This window comes from Zeus faber (genome assembly GCF_960531495.2).
Source record: "Zeus faber genome assembly, chromosome: 16".
NCBI classification, from domain to species: domain Eukaryota; kingdom Metazoa; phylum Chordata; class Actinopteri; order Zeiformes; family Zeidae; genus Zeus; species Zeus faber.
The window spans coordinates 20,365,242-20,383,816 of NC_137202.1; the positions used below are offsets into that span (position 1 = coordinate 20,365,242).

Genomic DNA, 18,575 nt, shown 5'->3' on the forward strand with positions numbered 1-18,575 from the left:
CCGACTGCAAATTTCCACGGTCGTATCTTGGAGCAGTCGGTCGCAAGTCGATACAAATTTTTGCGACTATCGCTGCTCGTATCTTGGATTAGTCGTAAGTAGATGCGGTCGTAAGTCGAGGTACCACTGTATATAAGAATGCTCGGTGAAAAAATCATGCTTCCCTTCATAACTTTTCGCCTACTTATGAAAATAGATATGACATCACACACACACACACACACACACACACACACACACACACACACACACACACACACACACACACACACACACACACACACACACACACACACACACACACACACCTCTGCTCGTCTCCTCCTGTCTGTCCTCCACCTTTCTCCTCTTCTTCCTCTCTTCACCCTTGCCCCCAACCTCTTTTCCTCTTTCCTCTACTTCACATTATTATGCTGTCTCTCTATCGCCCCGCCCCGCCCCAACCCCCGGCCAGCGGTTGAACCGGCGACCCCCAGAAAAAAGAGAGGGAGGGAGAGAGAGAAAGACAGAGAGAGAGAGATAGGAGCCGCTTGCCCCTCGCGCTAAGCCTGGTCGGTGCTGGGGGTGGTGGTGTTCTGCGCATTCACATTTAAATTCTCGTGAAGGCGGAAGGAAGGAGCGGAGGACAGATGAATGTGGGGGTGGGGGTGGGGGTGGGGGGGTGGTAATGTGGGGCTGAGAGCTTGCGGAGGTGAAAAGTTTAAGCAGCAAAGCTGTACCTCCTGATCACAGGCGGCCTAATCAGCTTCATGGGTGGCTGGCTAAATCACGCCACGGCCACAGATGCAATTCATTTATTCCATGGCCACTTTCACACTCTCACTCCTTCACTCTCCCGCTCTATCGCTCTCTCTCTCTCTCTCACACACTTTCCGTCACTCACTTCCTTCCCATTTCGCCCGCTCACAGACACAGACACACACAGACACACACACACACACACACACACACACACACACACACACACACACACACACACACCTTCAGCCCCCCTCCAGTTTTCCCTCCAATGGGTTCCAGAATGTGGGAGAGGGTAGATAGAGAGAGGGGGAGAGAAAGAGTCTAGGTGAGCAGTGTGCCACTGCAAAGTGCCACTCAGAGGGATGTGAGATATGGGTGTTAATGTCCACCGCTGTGTGTATATGTGTGTGTGTGTGTGTGTGTGTGTGTGTGTGTGTGTGTGTGTGTGTGTGTGTGTGTGCAAGGAAACCAAGCAGGAAATATTCTTGCCAATTCTTTATGACTCATCCCTTCGTAACCAACAAACACACAAACGCACACTCATATACATAGACACAGACAAAAATACAAGCTCAAGGGACCGGCAGCAGAAGGCGTGTCGGCCTGTGTGTGTGTGTGTGTATGTGTCAGTGTGTGTGTGTGTGTGTGTCCGTGTGTGCGTGCGCATGTGTGTGTGTGTTATCCTCTTATCCCCACTGTTGTGGAGTAGAGAGGCGAGCAGCTGGAGGGACTGCAAGCAGCCTGATAATGCCAGCGCTATTTTCTTACCCGCCGTCTTAATCTTGTTACTCAAATGGTTGTGAAGAGAGTCATGAATTTTAATTTCTTCCCTCTGACACACACCCACACACACCCACACACACACACACGCATGTACATACCCCTCTCACACACACATAAATAGTAAAACCACCCCATGCTCCTCTCTCTCTCTCTCTCTCTCTCTCCTCCCATTCCTCTGGCATATCTGTCTTCACCCTCCTTCACTCTCCCTCCCTTTTCTTAACCCCCCACTACCACCACACACACACACACACACACACACACACACACACACACACACACACACACACACACACACACACACACACACACACACACACACACACACACACACACACACACACACACACACACACAGCCTCTATCTTCCCGTTCCCTCATTGCTCCCCACTTCCCTATTCATCCGAGCCTGTCCTTCTATCCTTCCCTCTACTCCTCTCTCCATCCATCCCCCAATCCCTCCGCTTCTCTGTTTCCTAATCCCATGGAAAGACACCCCCAGACATCAGGGCCGTCCATTTTTATCTCTCTCTCCCTCTCTCTCAAACGAACAAAACTAGGCGCGTAGACTTCTACACTGTCGCGGGAAAAATGTGTAAAACCACTAAACAGAACAAAACTGGAGCGGAGGACCGACGCGGCGGGGAGGGAGAAGCTGGGGGTCAGCGGTGCAGTGGAACCGGTTTGGAGGGGTTCTCCACGAGCCTCCACTCAGCGGGGTCAGGTGACCTCCGACGGAGAACCCTACGCCGTGCTATTGCTGTAAATGCTTTTACTTGCGTTATCAATCCAACAGTATCCAACCAGCTGTGGACCTTTTTAGACGCTGTTTTTCATTGTTTCTGAAAAGGTTTTTAAGTATTTTATTTCACAAAATTCTCTGAGGCAGTGCCTTCAGTGCTGGATACGATGAGCTAGACCCAACTAAATGGAACATTTTTAAATGTATTATTGGGGGGAGCAAAACGTGCAATTTACAAACGCAGGAAAACTAGAATACGGGATGGTGTAATAAAGGGCCTGCCCCCATGTGTGTTGCGCTGGTGAGAGAACCCAGCATGTGGGCCGATTTGGGGTTTGACAAACTAGTGAGCGAGGCGCAGGATTCCAAACAGAGGTGCTACAAGGACATACTGGGCTGTTTTAGACTAATGTGACCTTTTACTGCATTTGATTGATTCCTTGGGATGGTGATATAAACGGGTGTTTCTTTTCCTCTTTGGGCCCTTTTTTTCTTGTGTGGTTTATAATGTTTTTATTTTCAAATTTCGTATTTTAATATTATTAGTATTATGATTACTTTATTGTTATTAATAAAATATATTTATTTATTGCTTTGTTCATTGATTTTTCTTCCATTTTTTTTTTGCTTGCGCCACTGGAATCAGTAGATACCACATGTGTGGTACGCGCTCTCTCTGGTTGCATACAAATAAAAAATAAAAATAAAAAAAACAAAGCGCATCAAGCGACAGGCTCCATTTTCTTATAGTGACAGCAGAATGTGAATAAAACAGAATGACGAAACGTGTCGCCGAACTCACCGGTTTCCAGAGGCCCAGCACAAAAGTCAAAATAAAATAATTATGATTATTCTTTATTATTTTTGAGTTAAATGAAAAAATAAGCTACATCGGGGCTAATTCGTGTATTATTTCCATTAAACACACACATGCGGATGGAAAGTTAAAATGTCTTGTGAAAAAAATAAGTTTAAAAAAAAATAATTTTTTATTCTGTCTTCATACAGACTTAAAACAAACAGCGTTAAAACAAACAATAGTTTTGTTTTCCAGACGCAGAAAAAAGAAAAAGAAATCCATCCAGCTGTAGGTTTTGATACGTTTTGTCTTCCATTGAAAGCAAATATCGCTGAAGAAAGCTAATCTGTAGTGCAAATTAGCAGCAGCTGCTCATTTGGATACATGTGTGTGTGTGTGTGTGTGTGTGTGTGTGTGTGTGTGTGTGTGTGTGTGTGTGTGTGTGTGTGTGTGTGTGTGTGTGTGTGCGTATGTTTGGGTGTGATATCATCACAGTGTGTGTGTTTTATGTCTGGCCAATACGCTGTCTGAGTGATGTCTGGTCGGCGTAAGGTTGTGATATAGCCCGAGTCCTGTGTGTGTGTGCTTGTGGATTGGTCAGACGGGGGCATCTACCCATGTGTGTGCCCCACACACACACACACACACACACACACACACACACACACACACACACACACACACACACACACACACACACACACACACACACACACACACACACACACACACACACACACACACACACGGTCAGAGTGTTCATCAGAAGATAAGCAGAGTAGTCTTAATCACCTTCAGATGTGAGCAGGCCACTTCAGCCCGGCCTCACATCCTCGCAAAGCCCCTGACCCCCAGTGTGTGTGTTTGTGTGTGTGTGTGTGTGCGTGTGTGTGTGTGTGTGTGTGTGTGTGTGAGGGGTTTTAATTTCTTATTGGCCACATTGCTAAAACCTGATTGGATGAGTATGATGAGGCCTTCAGCCCAAATATTATCCTCACCAAAAACTGAAAATTAGTATAATATTTACTTTTTTGTATATATATATATATATATATATATATCTGTTATAATATACATTTTTTGGATATATATTTTTCTATTAAATGCATTTTGCTTGTTTGCTTTTTTTTCCCCCCTCCTGTTCTATTTTGTCTTCCTTCCATTAAGGTAAAGCATTTAAGGTTATTATTATTATTTTTATTATTATTATTAATATTATTATTATTATTATTATTATTAATATTTATAATAATAAAAATAATAGAAGGAAATTATAAAACTACCCATGCAAGAGACGTACAATATCATACAAGACGTATAATTCAATATTTCTTTTCAGATTCAAGAATCAAGATTTTTATCAGGGGGGGGTGGTAGCTCAGGCGGTAGAGCTGGTGGTCTAGTGATCTAAAGGTTGCTGGTTCGATCCCAGGCTCCTCCTGCTAGCATGCTGTAGTGTCCTTGAGCAAGACACTTAACCCCTAATTGCTCCTGATGGCTGCGTCCGTCGGTGTTTGAACAATTGTAAGTCGCTTTGGATAAAAGCGTCTGCTAAATGACTAAATGTAATGTAATGTAATGATCAGTATCGCAGTAATATAACGAGTTACTAACACAACGTGGGTAATGTCATCACTGCTCCCATGTGAAGTTACACGCTGCATGAGGGTTGGGCAGATTGATCGGATGAAGCGACTATCGGTTTGTCCGATTAGGATTGCCGTCCGATGATTTTGAGTATATATCCGGGATCGGCGAAATCACGGTCTCAATATCTGCTCCACGTCATGACAAAGACATCACGTGATAGGACAGCTGCACGTACGGTCCCGCCCCTAAGCAATGTCGCAAATCAGCAGCAGAACTGCTTTACGGCGAGATTTTTTACGTCATCTGCACGTGGGAGTGAGGGGAAACAAACATGGTGGAGCTTGCCGCTTCGGGAAATCACTCATTGGATGGATTGGTACGACACCCGCCCAACATAAGGGTAGGGTTGCCGACCGAGCCCATCCCAAGCAGCTTTCCGCTTTTTGTTTGACGATCGTCTTTTGGTGGATGTAGAACACACAGGTAGCGTCAGTACTACTTGATTTGCCTTTCACCACCACCACCACTCCGGCAAAAACAACACCCGTTTTCTTTTTTATTATTTTGGTGAGTAACTTCAAAGTAGTGTAATAAGTAACTTATTACCTTACACAGAAAGTAAAATTGCAAAGCAACCGATTACTTTCAAATTAAAGTAGCAAGTAACATGTAATGAATTACATCATAAAAGTAGCTTTCCCAACACTGTATAATAACACGATACTCAAACAAGCCACACAGTGAAACAAAGGGGGATGGCAAACTAAGCCGTCTGTTTGTTTAAGCTGTTATTCCTTCAAAAGAGGATGTGAAAAGAAGCTGTTTAAATAAATCCCTGGGATCTTTCTGGAAGTGGTCTTTTTTTTTTTTCTTTTTCTTTTTTTTCCAAAACAATCTGTAATCCGTTATGGTTCGTAAAAATGTACATTTCCAAACAAAGCCACAACACTGAACGTCCGCACTGACCCCACAAATAACCGGTGAAACATTCCTTTCCGCGTCCTTTGTTTTTGCTGTTTTTTCCTTTTCCCTCACCTTGAGGTGCATGTCCCAGACTCGGGCGTCGTACTGCTGCTGCTCTCCCACGCAGAGGCCGGCGTCCCGGGCCAGCTGGCAGAACAGGCCCAGGGTGCTTCCCCGGCGGGGGGCCACCACCAGCGCCGTGCCCTGCAGGGGGGAGGAGGGCGGAGGTGAGGACCGAGAGAGAGAGAGAAAAAGAGAGAGCGAGAGAGAGAGAGAGAGAGAGAGAGAGTTTGTATGTGTGTGTGTGTTTGTGTGTGAAAATCTGTGTGTGTGTGTGTGTGTGTCTGTGTGTGTGTGAAATCCCCCCCCCACACACACACATCCATAATAAGAGGATTACCCCAACAAGTTCAAAGTTTCTTTGAAATGCTTCAGCTTTTGATGTTATTTCATATTTTGAGCATGTTATTATTGTTTTAAATACAGTAAATGGAGGCATGAGGAATACACACACACACACACACACACAGGCAAACACACAGTAAAAACATGTGACAGACACAAAAGACCATAAAAACACCAGGATCATCTCTTTGGGACAGCTGTTTTTCATCTGTACATTCATTTCAAATCAATAAGCTTCACTGGCGTGGCGCGTCAATTAAACCAGATCAAATATTTACAACAATAGTAATAATAATAGTTTTAATGACAGAAATGTAGTCTCCACTTTGGACTCTCTCGGAGGGCGCTTCTCTCTAACGCGGCGACCGCAGACAGATAAATAAAGAAGAAATCGACCCCAAAGACAAAACACATGGGCGCTAATCGTCTGATGGGGGCGCGGCGGCTCACCCGATGGCCCACCTTTGTCAGAAACAACAAATTAGTGCCATTAGGTGGGTGAATTAATTGCTTTGTTAATTGTTTAATCAGCTTAGCAAATTATTAAATATTTGGTAAGCTTGTTGTGGCAGAGACAGTCTGATGGTCGACACGGAAATCATATTAGCCCCTTAAATTATCTCTGCTGGATTAAAGGAGAGAGAGAGAGAGAGAGAGAGAGAGAGAGAGAGAGAGAGAGAGAGAGAGAGAGAGAGAGAGAGAGAGAGAGTGAGTGAGAGTGAGAGAGAGAGAGCCTAGGTGAGATTTATTTTGTTCTTTTCTTGTACAATGACGGCCGCAGTCGCCCCGCATGTCGACAGTCAATCCGGGAAATGCAGCTTTTCGGTTTGTGGGCGTGTGCATCACTTTGTGAAAATGTCAGCCAAAGTTTGAGGCGTGCGTCATAGCTGGAGCGCAGTGTCGTCACTTCCTCTGCCTTTCGGAGTGTAGAGTGGATGACATGATCTGTCGATCAGTCCCGTGAGTCATAGGATGCAGTCCCGGCAATAGGGAACCAGGTGTTTATAGGACCCCTGTCACTGGTAAACCCCGGGCGCTGAGTCCGTTTACGACTCAGCTGAAGGACGTCTCACTTCTATGTCAAATATCCCTCAGATAGGAATCCAACTGAGCTTCACATTGGAATATAACACAATGTAGTAATAAAAATGTAATACCATGGACTATAATTATAATAATGTAGAGCTATGGACTATAATTATAATAATGTAATACTATAGACGATAATCATAATAATGTAGAACTATGGACTATAATTATAATAATAATGATAAATATATCTGCAGGTAGCAATACACAGGGTCCAGTTGAGTCATGTTAGGTACGTGTTACAGGTTTCAGAGGTTCCGAGGTTCCCGCACTCCGTGATTAAATGCGGGGACGTTTGGAGCGGACCGAGGGATTCTCGCCTACCACGGATTCTTTCTTTAATCGCTCTCCTTTTGCGGGGATGCTGGCCGCGCCGGGCTCGGGTTGGGAGGAATGTGAGTTCGAATTCAATCTGGCGTTTTAGGAAGACCCGCCGCATGAGCTCCGGGGGGCATCATCCCTGCTGCGCTCTGCCGAGGAGGAGGAAGCACTGGAGCTCCTGCTGTATGATTGGCTGTTTGAAGTAACGTATTTACGGAGGTCTACGAAGGTGGTCGACCCTACGTAATTTTAGTGATGACTTCTTTCCTTGCATTACATTTTCAATAAGTTACATTTCCATGAAATACGAAAAACGTTGTGATATTTCGTTGATTTACTTGCGTATCACGGCTTCTATTTTTCCGACGCCTCGCTGGATCTTGAACGCATCACTCACTCGCACACTCGAGTGGACTCGACTGGATGTGGTCGCAAGTCTTTGTGGACTAACGTTTTTTTTTGTATTTGAATCCAGCAAAGTAATGGAGACCAAAGAGATAAAATATCAATGGAACAGATCAACAGACATCTACCAGGTTAGAGAGTACATAAATGACACCCAAACGCATAGCTTCTAATCTCTAACCACTACAGAGCGACGGAGGCTACACCGCACACTGGAAACGGTCCGAATGGACATTCTGAATCAGAACCTGCACATTCGTAGTAAATAGTATGATGACGTCATAAAGCGCCTTACTCTTAATCTCATCTCGTTCATTTTGTTTTAGAACGTTGACGTCTCAGTGAAGAACGAACACCTGGATACTTGGAGTCAAATTTGCTCGGTTTTTCACTCACTTCTAGTCTGTATGTGCATCGATTCGGATGAAACTGCAACCATGAGATGTTTGCGACATAACGGTTTACGCGACACCTCGACTGTGTTCGTAACTTTTGACATTGTTGTGTTCTAGATAGTTTTAGCCCTGTTGTAGATACTTTGGCGTTCTATGACTCGAGCACAAGTGTGTGAGTTGGGTCAAATTTGCTCGGTTTTTCACAAATTTTTGCTCTGTATGTGGATCGATTTAGATGAAAGCTAAACCATCAGATGTTTGTGACATAGCCGTTCAAACGAGACGTGAACTTGATCACAACTTCTGCCGTTGTTCTGTTCCAAATAATATTAGCTTGAAAAGTTCAGAGAAATTTTCCTGAGCAATTATAATAGGGGATCCAGCCTGCAGGGCTAATAATACTATGGACGATTATACTACCACTACTACTACAACTACTACTACTACTACTACTAATAATAATAATAATAATAATGATGGTTAGGTTAAAATACATTTTCAAGAGTTTATATAATTGTAGGTATTGGATCGAATCTTCTCATTTACATTGTGTAATATGACAATATCTTCAATTCATGATGATTCAATATGGCTAAAAGACCATCCATCGATCCATCACTGCCTCCCTCTAGCCCTCAACCATCTATCCCTCCGTCGATCCATCTAACCCCCATTCACCCATCTATCGATCTCTTTATCCATTGCTTCCTCCTTCTATACATCTATACCTCCACCCACCTATCCCTCCATTACTCCATCCATCCACCCATCCCTCCCTCCATCCTCCTCGCCTTTCCCAATCAGCACTCTCCTCTTCCCAGGGCTTTCTGTCTGTTCAATAATTCCACCTCTCCCCCGCTCCATTTCCTCAACCTCTCTTCCTTCTTCTTCTCCTTCCGAGCTCCCGCGATCCATCACCCCCTTTTTTCTTTCTCCACTTCTCATATCAGTGCGGCCTCTGTTCTTAAGACGGCGGCAAACCACAAAACCAAAGCTATCTCTTCCAGCCTTGCCCCCACCCCCTACACACACACACAGCCCTGTCGCAGCGAGGGGTCTTGTCAGAGGTCTAGATGGGAGGAGACTTTATGATTAAGTAACGGACGAGAAGAAGAGACGGGGAACAGAACAAGAAAGAGAGAGAAAGAGAGCGGAAGAGATCAGAGAAGCACATTCAAGTTGCTTCTAATAAGCATTAAAGCATTACATGATATTAATCCTGTCAGGGCATTTATGTGTGTGTACTGGATTGGCCAGAGCCTAATTATCATAGAGAGAGAGAGTGTGTGTGTGTGTGTGTGTGTGTGTGTGTGTGTGTGTGGCTAAGTAGACACACATATACACAGATGTAAAAACACACACACATATACATATATAACCAGTAATATGCAGAGGCGGGCGCACGCGCACACACACACACACACACACACACACACACACACACACACACACACACACACACACACTTACATTGGGTCGCAGTAATCTCCTTATGGCATCGACCAGGCTGGCTCTGTACTTGTCCAGAAACAAACTATGAGAGAGAGAGAGATTTATATGGTGAAATTTAAAAATACATTCCTATGGTAGCGGCTCTATGAAGCTGGCTTTTTATGCTATTTTTTTCTTACAAGTTACTCCACCAGCAGGAAGACGGGGAACAATTGTTTTTCTCATGGGTAAGACGGTCTCTTTTATTTTTTTCATATTTTTATTTTTACAAATCCCATATGAATGAATTCACCTCGGCCTGTTTTCTGGAGAGAGGAAAGCAAACATCAAAGTCCAAAACATACAAGATACCATCGGAGCGTAGAAAACCAAACACACACACACACCACACCTAACACAACTAACACACACACACACACACACACACACACACACACACACACACACACACACACACACACACACACACACACACACACACACACACACATAACTACATGCCTTTATGTACACTCTTCAAGGTGACTTTAAGCCACTTTGAATGTCTTGGAATTAACAGTTTATTCACTTGAAGATGATGTCGAGAGAAGCAGAATCCCCAAAAGTACAAATGAATAACATTCAGTCACACTGCTTCCGTTCTCATCTTCAGTAGCTGGATAATAGCTTCATCCTTCGTGTGTGTGTGTGTGTGTGTGTGTGTGTGTGTTTCCCTGGATTTATGTATACATGATATCTGTGTGTATTTTTTGTTAATAGGGGTCCAAAGTCAATCAAGCGGGGAAGATGAGAAGATGAGGGATCCCAGAGAGGAAGGATTCCAAATGTTCTCCACAGAACCACCATCGCCGTGCTCTCATTTTGTGAGCAAAGTGGTCTGTGGGATGATAAAGATTTACATAACCTTTTATTTGAAACTGCTGAGCTGGTTAGGAATTTGTGTAGTCTGGGGCAGAGTTTCAGGGAAACTTCCGAAGGCATTGTGCTGATAAACACGGAATCGGTCCACTCGGAACGGGGCCGAAAAGCATTTTCTCTGCCAACATTTTTCAGACCGCTGGCTCAATCCAACAAACAGACACATCCTTTGAGGGGTGAGACTGTGAGCATGTATAGTGTAATTAATTATTGCTCAATAAGTTTTAATGTATATTTACTATTCCGGTTTGGATGACATTGTGACATGTCATTTCTGAGCGATGTGTGTTTTTTACTCTTGTTTACTGTGAGGTCTTTGAAACATGCTGAAACCCAGCGTGATTCCACATGAAATTGCATTTATTCCAATAAGAGTGGAGTGGAGGGAAGTCGAGTCAACTTGATTTAAAGGACATTCGAAAACCAGTTAAACAGCTGAAATATAAATAAAATCAGTTAGCCTAGCTTACGAGGAATTATCAATCTCTTAAGAAAATATGGAGTTTCACCTTGTCAGAGTAACATGCCGAACGTCCTGAATACGGCTGCGTGCGAGCAAAAATAAAGGTTATGCAACAGAACGCGGGGGCATGCATGGGAGCACACACAGCCAAAACCTAACCCAACACCAATTAATCTGAGCAACCTAACACCTGCCTAAAACCGCAATGGCAAATTTCAATCCATTATTGATGCAGTAAAGTGTGTGTGTGTGTGTGTGTGTGTGTGTGTGTGTGTGTGTGTGTGTGTGTGTGTGTGTGTGGGTGTGTGGGTGTGTGCATGTGCGTGTGCGTGTGTCTGTGGGTGTGTGCGCGTGCGTGCATGTGCGTGTACCTATTATCACAGATGAGAGTGGAGTAATTTGACTAAAACACAACAATACAGTGCAGATTTGACATAATCCTTGAGCCTCTGTCCCACCGGCCAGACAAACGGCAATCTGGACGGCATCTTTTCAATCCCGGCAGCTCCTGACCTTCCCCGTCCGTACAAAGCTCCTCATCCCCGGGGGGAGGGGGTGGCTTGAGGAGAGGTATACGGTGTGTCCGGTGCATGACTGTTTGTGCAAAAATGCGTCTGCCCCACGCCCGGCCCGTCTGTTACCGTGTCACCATGCAACGCACTAATTTGGACACTACTGGACTGGAGACTACTAGACTGGAGACTACCAGAATGGAGACTACCTGACTGGAGACTACTAGACTGGATACTACTGGACTGGAGACTACTAGACCGGAGACTACTAGAGAGGAGACTACTAGACTGGAGACTACAGGACTGGAGACTACTGGACTGGATACTAAGAGAGTGGAGACTACTAGACTGGAGACTACTAGACTGGAGACTAGACTGGAGACTACTGGACTGGAGACCACTGGACTGGAGACTACTGGACTGGAGACTACTGGACTGGATACTAAGAGAGTGGAGACTACTAGACTGGAGACTACTAGACTGGAGACTACTGGACTGGAGACCACTGGACTGGAGACTACTGGACTGGAGACTACTAGACTGGAGACTACTGGACTAGAGACCACTGGACTGGAGACTACTGGACTGGAGACTACTGCACTGGAGACTACTAGACTGGAGAATACTAGACTGGAGAATACTGGACTGGAGAGTACTGGACTGGAGACTACTGGACTGGAGACTACTGGACTGGAGACTACTGGAGACTACCATTTGGAGACAGTGACATTACATGTCAATGATCAATTATGTCCTTCAAACAAAGTAAAACCATAAAGCACTGTCCATTGTTGACCAACAAAAAAAGATTTTTGTCCAAAAGACATTTTGACAAAAATCTCTCCAGCTGAGAAACGCTGCCCCAATACATGGGTGAATGGTTTTTCCAGTGTTGGACACACTGTTGGTGTGATGCTTATTTGACTGCAAAAGGTGAAGGGTTCCCGTCAAGTTTATTTTTCTGGAGATATCAGCCGTCTGGAAAAGGGAGCAGTGTCACAAACAAGGAAGTGAGCGAGCTGGGTGGAGGGCGAGCTTTCTACCTCTTTCTCAAACACTTGCACACACGCACACTTATATATATATCTGGGGGTCGGGGGAAGGACAGAGTGAAACTGAGGTCAGAAGGGAGAAGGCAGCGTTAGAACGTCAAACAATGGACGCACTACTTCAAATTAGAGATAAAACAGGGTCAATTTGAGTCAAAATCTCTCCCTTAAATCTTTGCTTTAGCACTCGTAGAAGCCGGTTTACTACCCTAGAGCACAGTATGTTACCAAAACTAACTGGTAATTACTCATATCTGGTATTCAGTACATTGTATAATATTCATATTGCCACCATATGTGACAATATCAATAACACAATTGTATTGTTTAGGTTATTACAACACATAGAGAAGATAATCAATGAGGAATTTCACATCATGGATATATTGGAGGAGAGAAGGAATTTTCGCCTGCTGTGTGAAGTTAGGTGGCACTCTTCTTCCCCCGTCCTCATGGGGAAACTCCTTGAGAATGTGGCTCTCGGTGTTAACCTCTGTGTCCTCCTGCACATTCCACTGCCACCCAGACGACCAGAGGCCCATTGTCTCATTCTAAACCCCCTGCCCCAGCCCCCATCACACACAGAAACACTGATTGGGAGTCACGGTGCGTGACCTCGGCGTCTGCGTGAGAGCCTCTCGGCCACATCCCCACTTCCCCGCGTACGGAGGTGAACTCACAGGACGTCGTCTGCGTGTGAAAAGGACAAGACCTTGAAAACGCCTCGGTTGACATCATCATCCCGAGGACCGTCTATGGGAAAACTGAGGCGCTTTGTTTCCAAGTATATTTGTAAAAAAAAAAAAAAAAAAAAAGAAAGAAAGGTTATCGATAAAAGTTATGAATTAAGAAACAAACATTACAATACCTTCATTTAGAAAAAATTAAAAGCATTAGGTGCATGACTATTGCTCTGATCTTCCCTGTCACCTCTTACAATGTCAAATTACGACCAAACAAAAACATGCTCGGAGAGGGATTTTTTTCCTTTTTATGGAAGACCCTTAGTTCTTTTTTCGAGGGGCATATTTGCTCCTCGTTATTCCATGGGAGTCAGAAATGGTCCGAAAGTGAAGTGCCGGTTTCAATGAAAAGAAAACAGATAGACACGTAAACAAGGACTGACCTCATCACAAAAGGAATCTTCCGTTCCCCTTTTTCCCCGGTCCGTACTTTGCGGGAAATTAACTCCCGCTCCACATCTCCAAAACACCCGTCTCGGCAAAAACAAGAGTGAGCCACTTACGGTAGGAACAGCAACCAAGCTGCACGCCTGCCCACAGATCCACACAGAGGCACGCGCATGCAGCGAGTTGTGTAATGAACGCGCGGACAAATGCGGGAACACAAAGAACCGCGTGTGCTACTGTACTCACAGAAAATCAAACACCAATGTATTAGCCTTTCCTCCTCCAGAAGTAGGCAAGGTTACTGAAAAAGAGAGGGGTGACCGGCGACCGGTGAAAATTGCATTTTCCACCACGGCAACTTGCACCGGGAAATCCCCTCTTCCCAGTCGTGACTGTTTACCGTCCCTGGCACTGCAACAGTGGAATGAGCTCCCCTGCACTGAATTAAAAAAACTGAATTGCTTCCATCTTTGGACACTGGAGACTGAGGACCCATCCTCCCAAATGACACCTGGACCCTCTCCTTCACCCCCTGCTAACCTTAAAAAAAACAAAAAACTTGTTGGAGTTGGAGGCGTTGCTGCTGATGGCGGTGGTGTGCTGTTGCTTCGACGACTTATGACAAATTAACATATTGCGATGAGTGTGTTACGGTGGTTTTCTGCTAAATTACATAATGCTATGACTTCTAGAAAAAAAGAGTTAGACGCCCCCAACAGTGTCATCGGTAGCACTCTCCCTCACACACACACACACACACACACACACGTGCGCGTACACACACACACGCACACGTACACCGACGTCTTCATATAACACACAGATTAGCATTATACGTTCATGCCAATGCGGACACACTAGCTAAAGCATTACACACACACACACACACACACACACACACACACACACACACACGCAAAGACACATACAAACAAGCACAAACAAGCACACATGCACAGCTTTATCTCAGTGCCCGCACATGGACAGCTTATGAAAACAGCAGACATGCCAAAGTCCCAGCCAAGGATTCTCTGCCACCCACATGCCCAATGCCGAAATCCATGCTGTCTCTCATATATGGATATACAACACACACACACACACACACACACACACACACACACACACACACACACACACACACACACACACACACACACACACACACACACACACACACACACACACACACACACACACACACACACACGAAAGTGACGAAGCATGTGTGTAAAAAAACACGCAACCATAATTATACAGAGCAACACCAGCCTGGGCTCCTCTGAACACTACGACTGACTGTCTGTCTGTCGGTTTTGGCCACTTTTTTGTCCGCCCATCCGGCACCGGTGCTCGTATAAGACGTTTTCTTTCCTAAATTCCATCCGGTCTCTCGGTTGGTGTATTTGTGAGCTTACATTCAGCCCCCCCTTCCCTCCCGTCCTTTCTTTTCGTCCCGTCCACTTCTCGCTCTTCTCTCCACTCGTCTTCTCTCCAATAAAAGCTAATATCCCACAAGTCTGCCATAATGGTCATGCAGCTCCACTTGGCACAAGTCGCTTAACGTTTAAACCGCCTCCTTACTGCCTGTTGGTTTGACTTAAAGGCAGCAGGCGTGTAGTCAGCTCAGCAGTGATCAGCTGCAGAGCGGGCGATGCGACCCAAGAATTTGGCTCAGTCCAATTCAATACCTTCCAACCGTCTCCTATCCCTATCTCTATTCATTGTCTCTTCTCAAAACATTGCTTAATTTCTATATGTCTTCAATATCCATTGCAGCCTCTTACCATAGGAGTCTACAATAGAGAGTGGAGCGATGCAATAACGGCCAAACCCTGTGCATCCGAACCTCATTGTCTCGGAAAAAACAACAAACCCGCTACATCAATCTGGCGCACGGAAAGCTCGAGGAAACACAAAGATTATGCACACAGGCTACAGGTCAAAAGTGACTTATGACGATAAAATTAGACTTTATTGCCTTCATGTTTGGGGATTTTCATAGGACAAATGTATATTGATTCATCCATCTTCCGTCTCCCGAGACAAACCGCCATTCCCGCAGAGCTCAGATACAGGAGGTTTGACTGTACCTGGGTGCAGCCTACGACAACAAACTGACCTTTGCGGACAACCGTCATTGAGTGCATTCCACATGTCGGTCAAGGCGACTCTTTCTTTGCCAGCTCGGGAGACTGAGAAGGAATCGGACGGTCCTCAGGGCGTACCGCACCTGCTTAATTGAGTTGTTATTGACCTCCAGTTTAGCAGCTTGCCCTGGCTGTCTCGTTGACGTGCGGAAGATGATGCCGGAGAGGAGGATACGATGATGTCTTGAAATCACTTGGAAACCGTGAACGGTCCCAAGGAGCTTTAGGAGGAGGGCCCAGCCAAGAAAGGAGCATAATCTATCCGTCAACATCCCTTGAATCGCTCGTTTGAGGCGCAAACAAGGCCCTTTCGAACCTAAGAAGCGCTTTTGCCAACAAGTGTGAGCTTGTTGGCAAAAGCGCTAAATGGCAAAAGAACAGTTAAGACCACAAACTGGTTAAAGTTCTCTTGGGAAAAAGTTATCCCATTGCACTCTATTCTAGGCTATTATAATATTCTATAAGCTGTTTCTGAAGAGCGTTCTGAATGCCAAACTTTACCGAAGCGAGGCTTTTCCATCTTGGCAATATTGTCAATGTCGTTTGACCTATCTGACAGACGCAGATCACGAGTGTAGAATTAATTACTGCGGATTCAGTTACCAGGGACAAGAGGGTCAATGCAACGGACAAATGTTGCCGATAGAGACGACGTGCCGGACAACAGCACCGGTGGATCGCAGCCGCACAGAGAGAACACACGAGACGACCGCTGAGAGCGAAGGCAAACCCCTTCCTCCAAACGCGGCCTTTCTCGTCCTGATGGCCAGCTTGCGGTTTGTCACCCTTGGACGCAATAACAGCGCAAGCCCCCGGTCTAACCGGGGAGGTCCGGTCGGGTTTTCCGGTGTGTGCCATGGTGTTGCTGCGACCCCCGCCCCACCCAAGGCGGCGACTGGTTTCTCATTAGCCTCTCCATTGACTCTGGGCTCACCACGCCCTATGGATGCGGCGCTGTAGGTTTGACTTCCCCCCTCCGATCTACTTTCCCTTTTCCTCCGAGTTGCTCTCCACCCTTCGATCCCTCCGCTCCGCTTCCTATCCCTCCCTCGGGTTCCATCGCTCCCCCTCTCCTCGCCTCTCCTCTCAGCGGTGGCTCCATTGTCATCAGTCGGGGCTATAATTAATCAGAGTGGGAAACCGCGCTGTTGACCTTTTCGCAGGTGATCATCGCAATGACGTTCCCATTAATCGGTCAGCCATCACTCTCCATCCGCCGCGGTCGCAATTATCACACAATCGCTCGCTCGCCTTCCCCCCGTCTCCGCCTCTCGCAGACAAACAAGGAGGGGGACGCGGCGATGTGTACACAAGAGCGTCTTGAAGCACTCTCCCCGGCTTCTCTCGCCTCCGTCTCTTATCTTTCGATCCGCGCCGCCGCGGAGCCTCCTCTGTTCGCGCCCGGCCTTCTCTCTCTCTCTCTCGCTCCCTCCCTTTCTTCCCGGTCGCCGTAGCTGACTATTACCAGTAATGACCGTGACATTACGGCGATGTTAACACAGCTCGCTAATGCGTTGAGCAGTGAAAGCCGGCACGCGCGCGCGCTCAACACAACGCCAGGCGACACCCCTCGCTCTCTCACAGAGGAAAGTTCACGCCGCTTGTGGCGGAGTCAAGCCTCTTGTCAGGGAGTCAGGTGCTTCTGCGGCAGACAAAGGCCCGCGTGGTTTCCCACGAGTGGACGTACGTTCAGTTATTGTGTTGGTTATTGTTATGGCTGCGTGTGTGGTGTGTGTGTGTGTGTCTGTTTGTGTGTGTGTGTGTGTCGGAACAAAACTGAAACACTAATCATTTCCTCCGCCTCTTAGAACTTTGCTCATTGTGCATTTTGACAATATAACTGACGTTTAAAAAGTATAAAGAGGGCATTTAGTATTTTTCCTTTTTTGTCAGAGAGCGCCCCCGTGTTTACTCGATCTCAGTCGATGGTTTTTTTTTTTTGTTTTTTTTTTGATTTTCGTGATGTTGTGGGATTCACACTCATTTACAAGCAACGAATCAACTCAAATCGTCATTCTGGGAAGCCACGGCCGTGTTAAGAAGCCACGCCCGTGTTAAGAAGCCACGCCCACCTGCTGAGCCGAGCTCGCTCTTACATGAGCCTTTGCAATTCTCACCTGTAGTTGGTGAGCGAGTTTCCTACCAGTCACTCAAAGGTCAGGGGTCAGCGCTTGAATATTAATTAGGACAAGACCACACCCTCTTGGTTCTTGAGATGATCGAGCGTCATTACGGATAAAACCATAGAAAACATGACATTAGAACACAAACAATATATAATAATGCATGCATGCGCCCAAACTGCCCAACCGACGACAACATCCGGGACCTCCTCACGTGTGAGGAGACCGATCAGCACGAGATTTAGTGAAAGAGTGATTGAACGACGGCCGACACCAACCTTCTTTCAGAGGTTTCCGCCGTCTCTCTTCTTTGTCGTGGTTATCTATCCGCTGGTGTGGCGTGAGTGCCGCGCGTGAGTGCGGCGCGCACGTGCACGCGTGCCGATAATGAAAATTCTATAATTGAGATCAGGATTTAGAAATCTCGATTGGCCCTAAGATCTGCATTTAAGTAGCTCGGGGGCTAAGTGCTATGTTTGTATTGGGCCATCTCTCCATCTCCGTCTGTTTCCACCCCTCACCCACCCCACCCTCTCCATCCGCCC

At 46.0% G+C, this 18,575-nt stretch overlaps 1 protein-coding gene across 1 annotated transcript in view; it reads right to left on the minus strand.

Annotated features, from left to right (window-relative positions):
- Nucleotides 1-18,575, minus strand: part of camkmt (calmodulin-lysine N-methyltransferase) — a gene marked incomplete at its 5' end in the record, with an annotated part of 119,846 nt that overhangs the window by 2,095 nt on the left and 99,176 nt on the right. Inside the window, 2 exons of the mRNA XM_080016418.1 lie at nucleotides 5,691-5,822; nucleotides 9,704-9,767. Coding sequence (XP_079872544.1) covers nucleotides 5,691-5,822; nucleotides 9,704-9,767 — 196 coding nt within the window. The remainder of the gene's footprint in view (nucleotides 1-5,690; nucleotides 5,823-9,703; nucleotides 9,768-18,575) is intronic.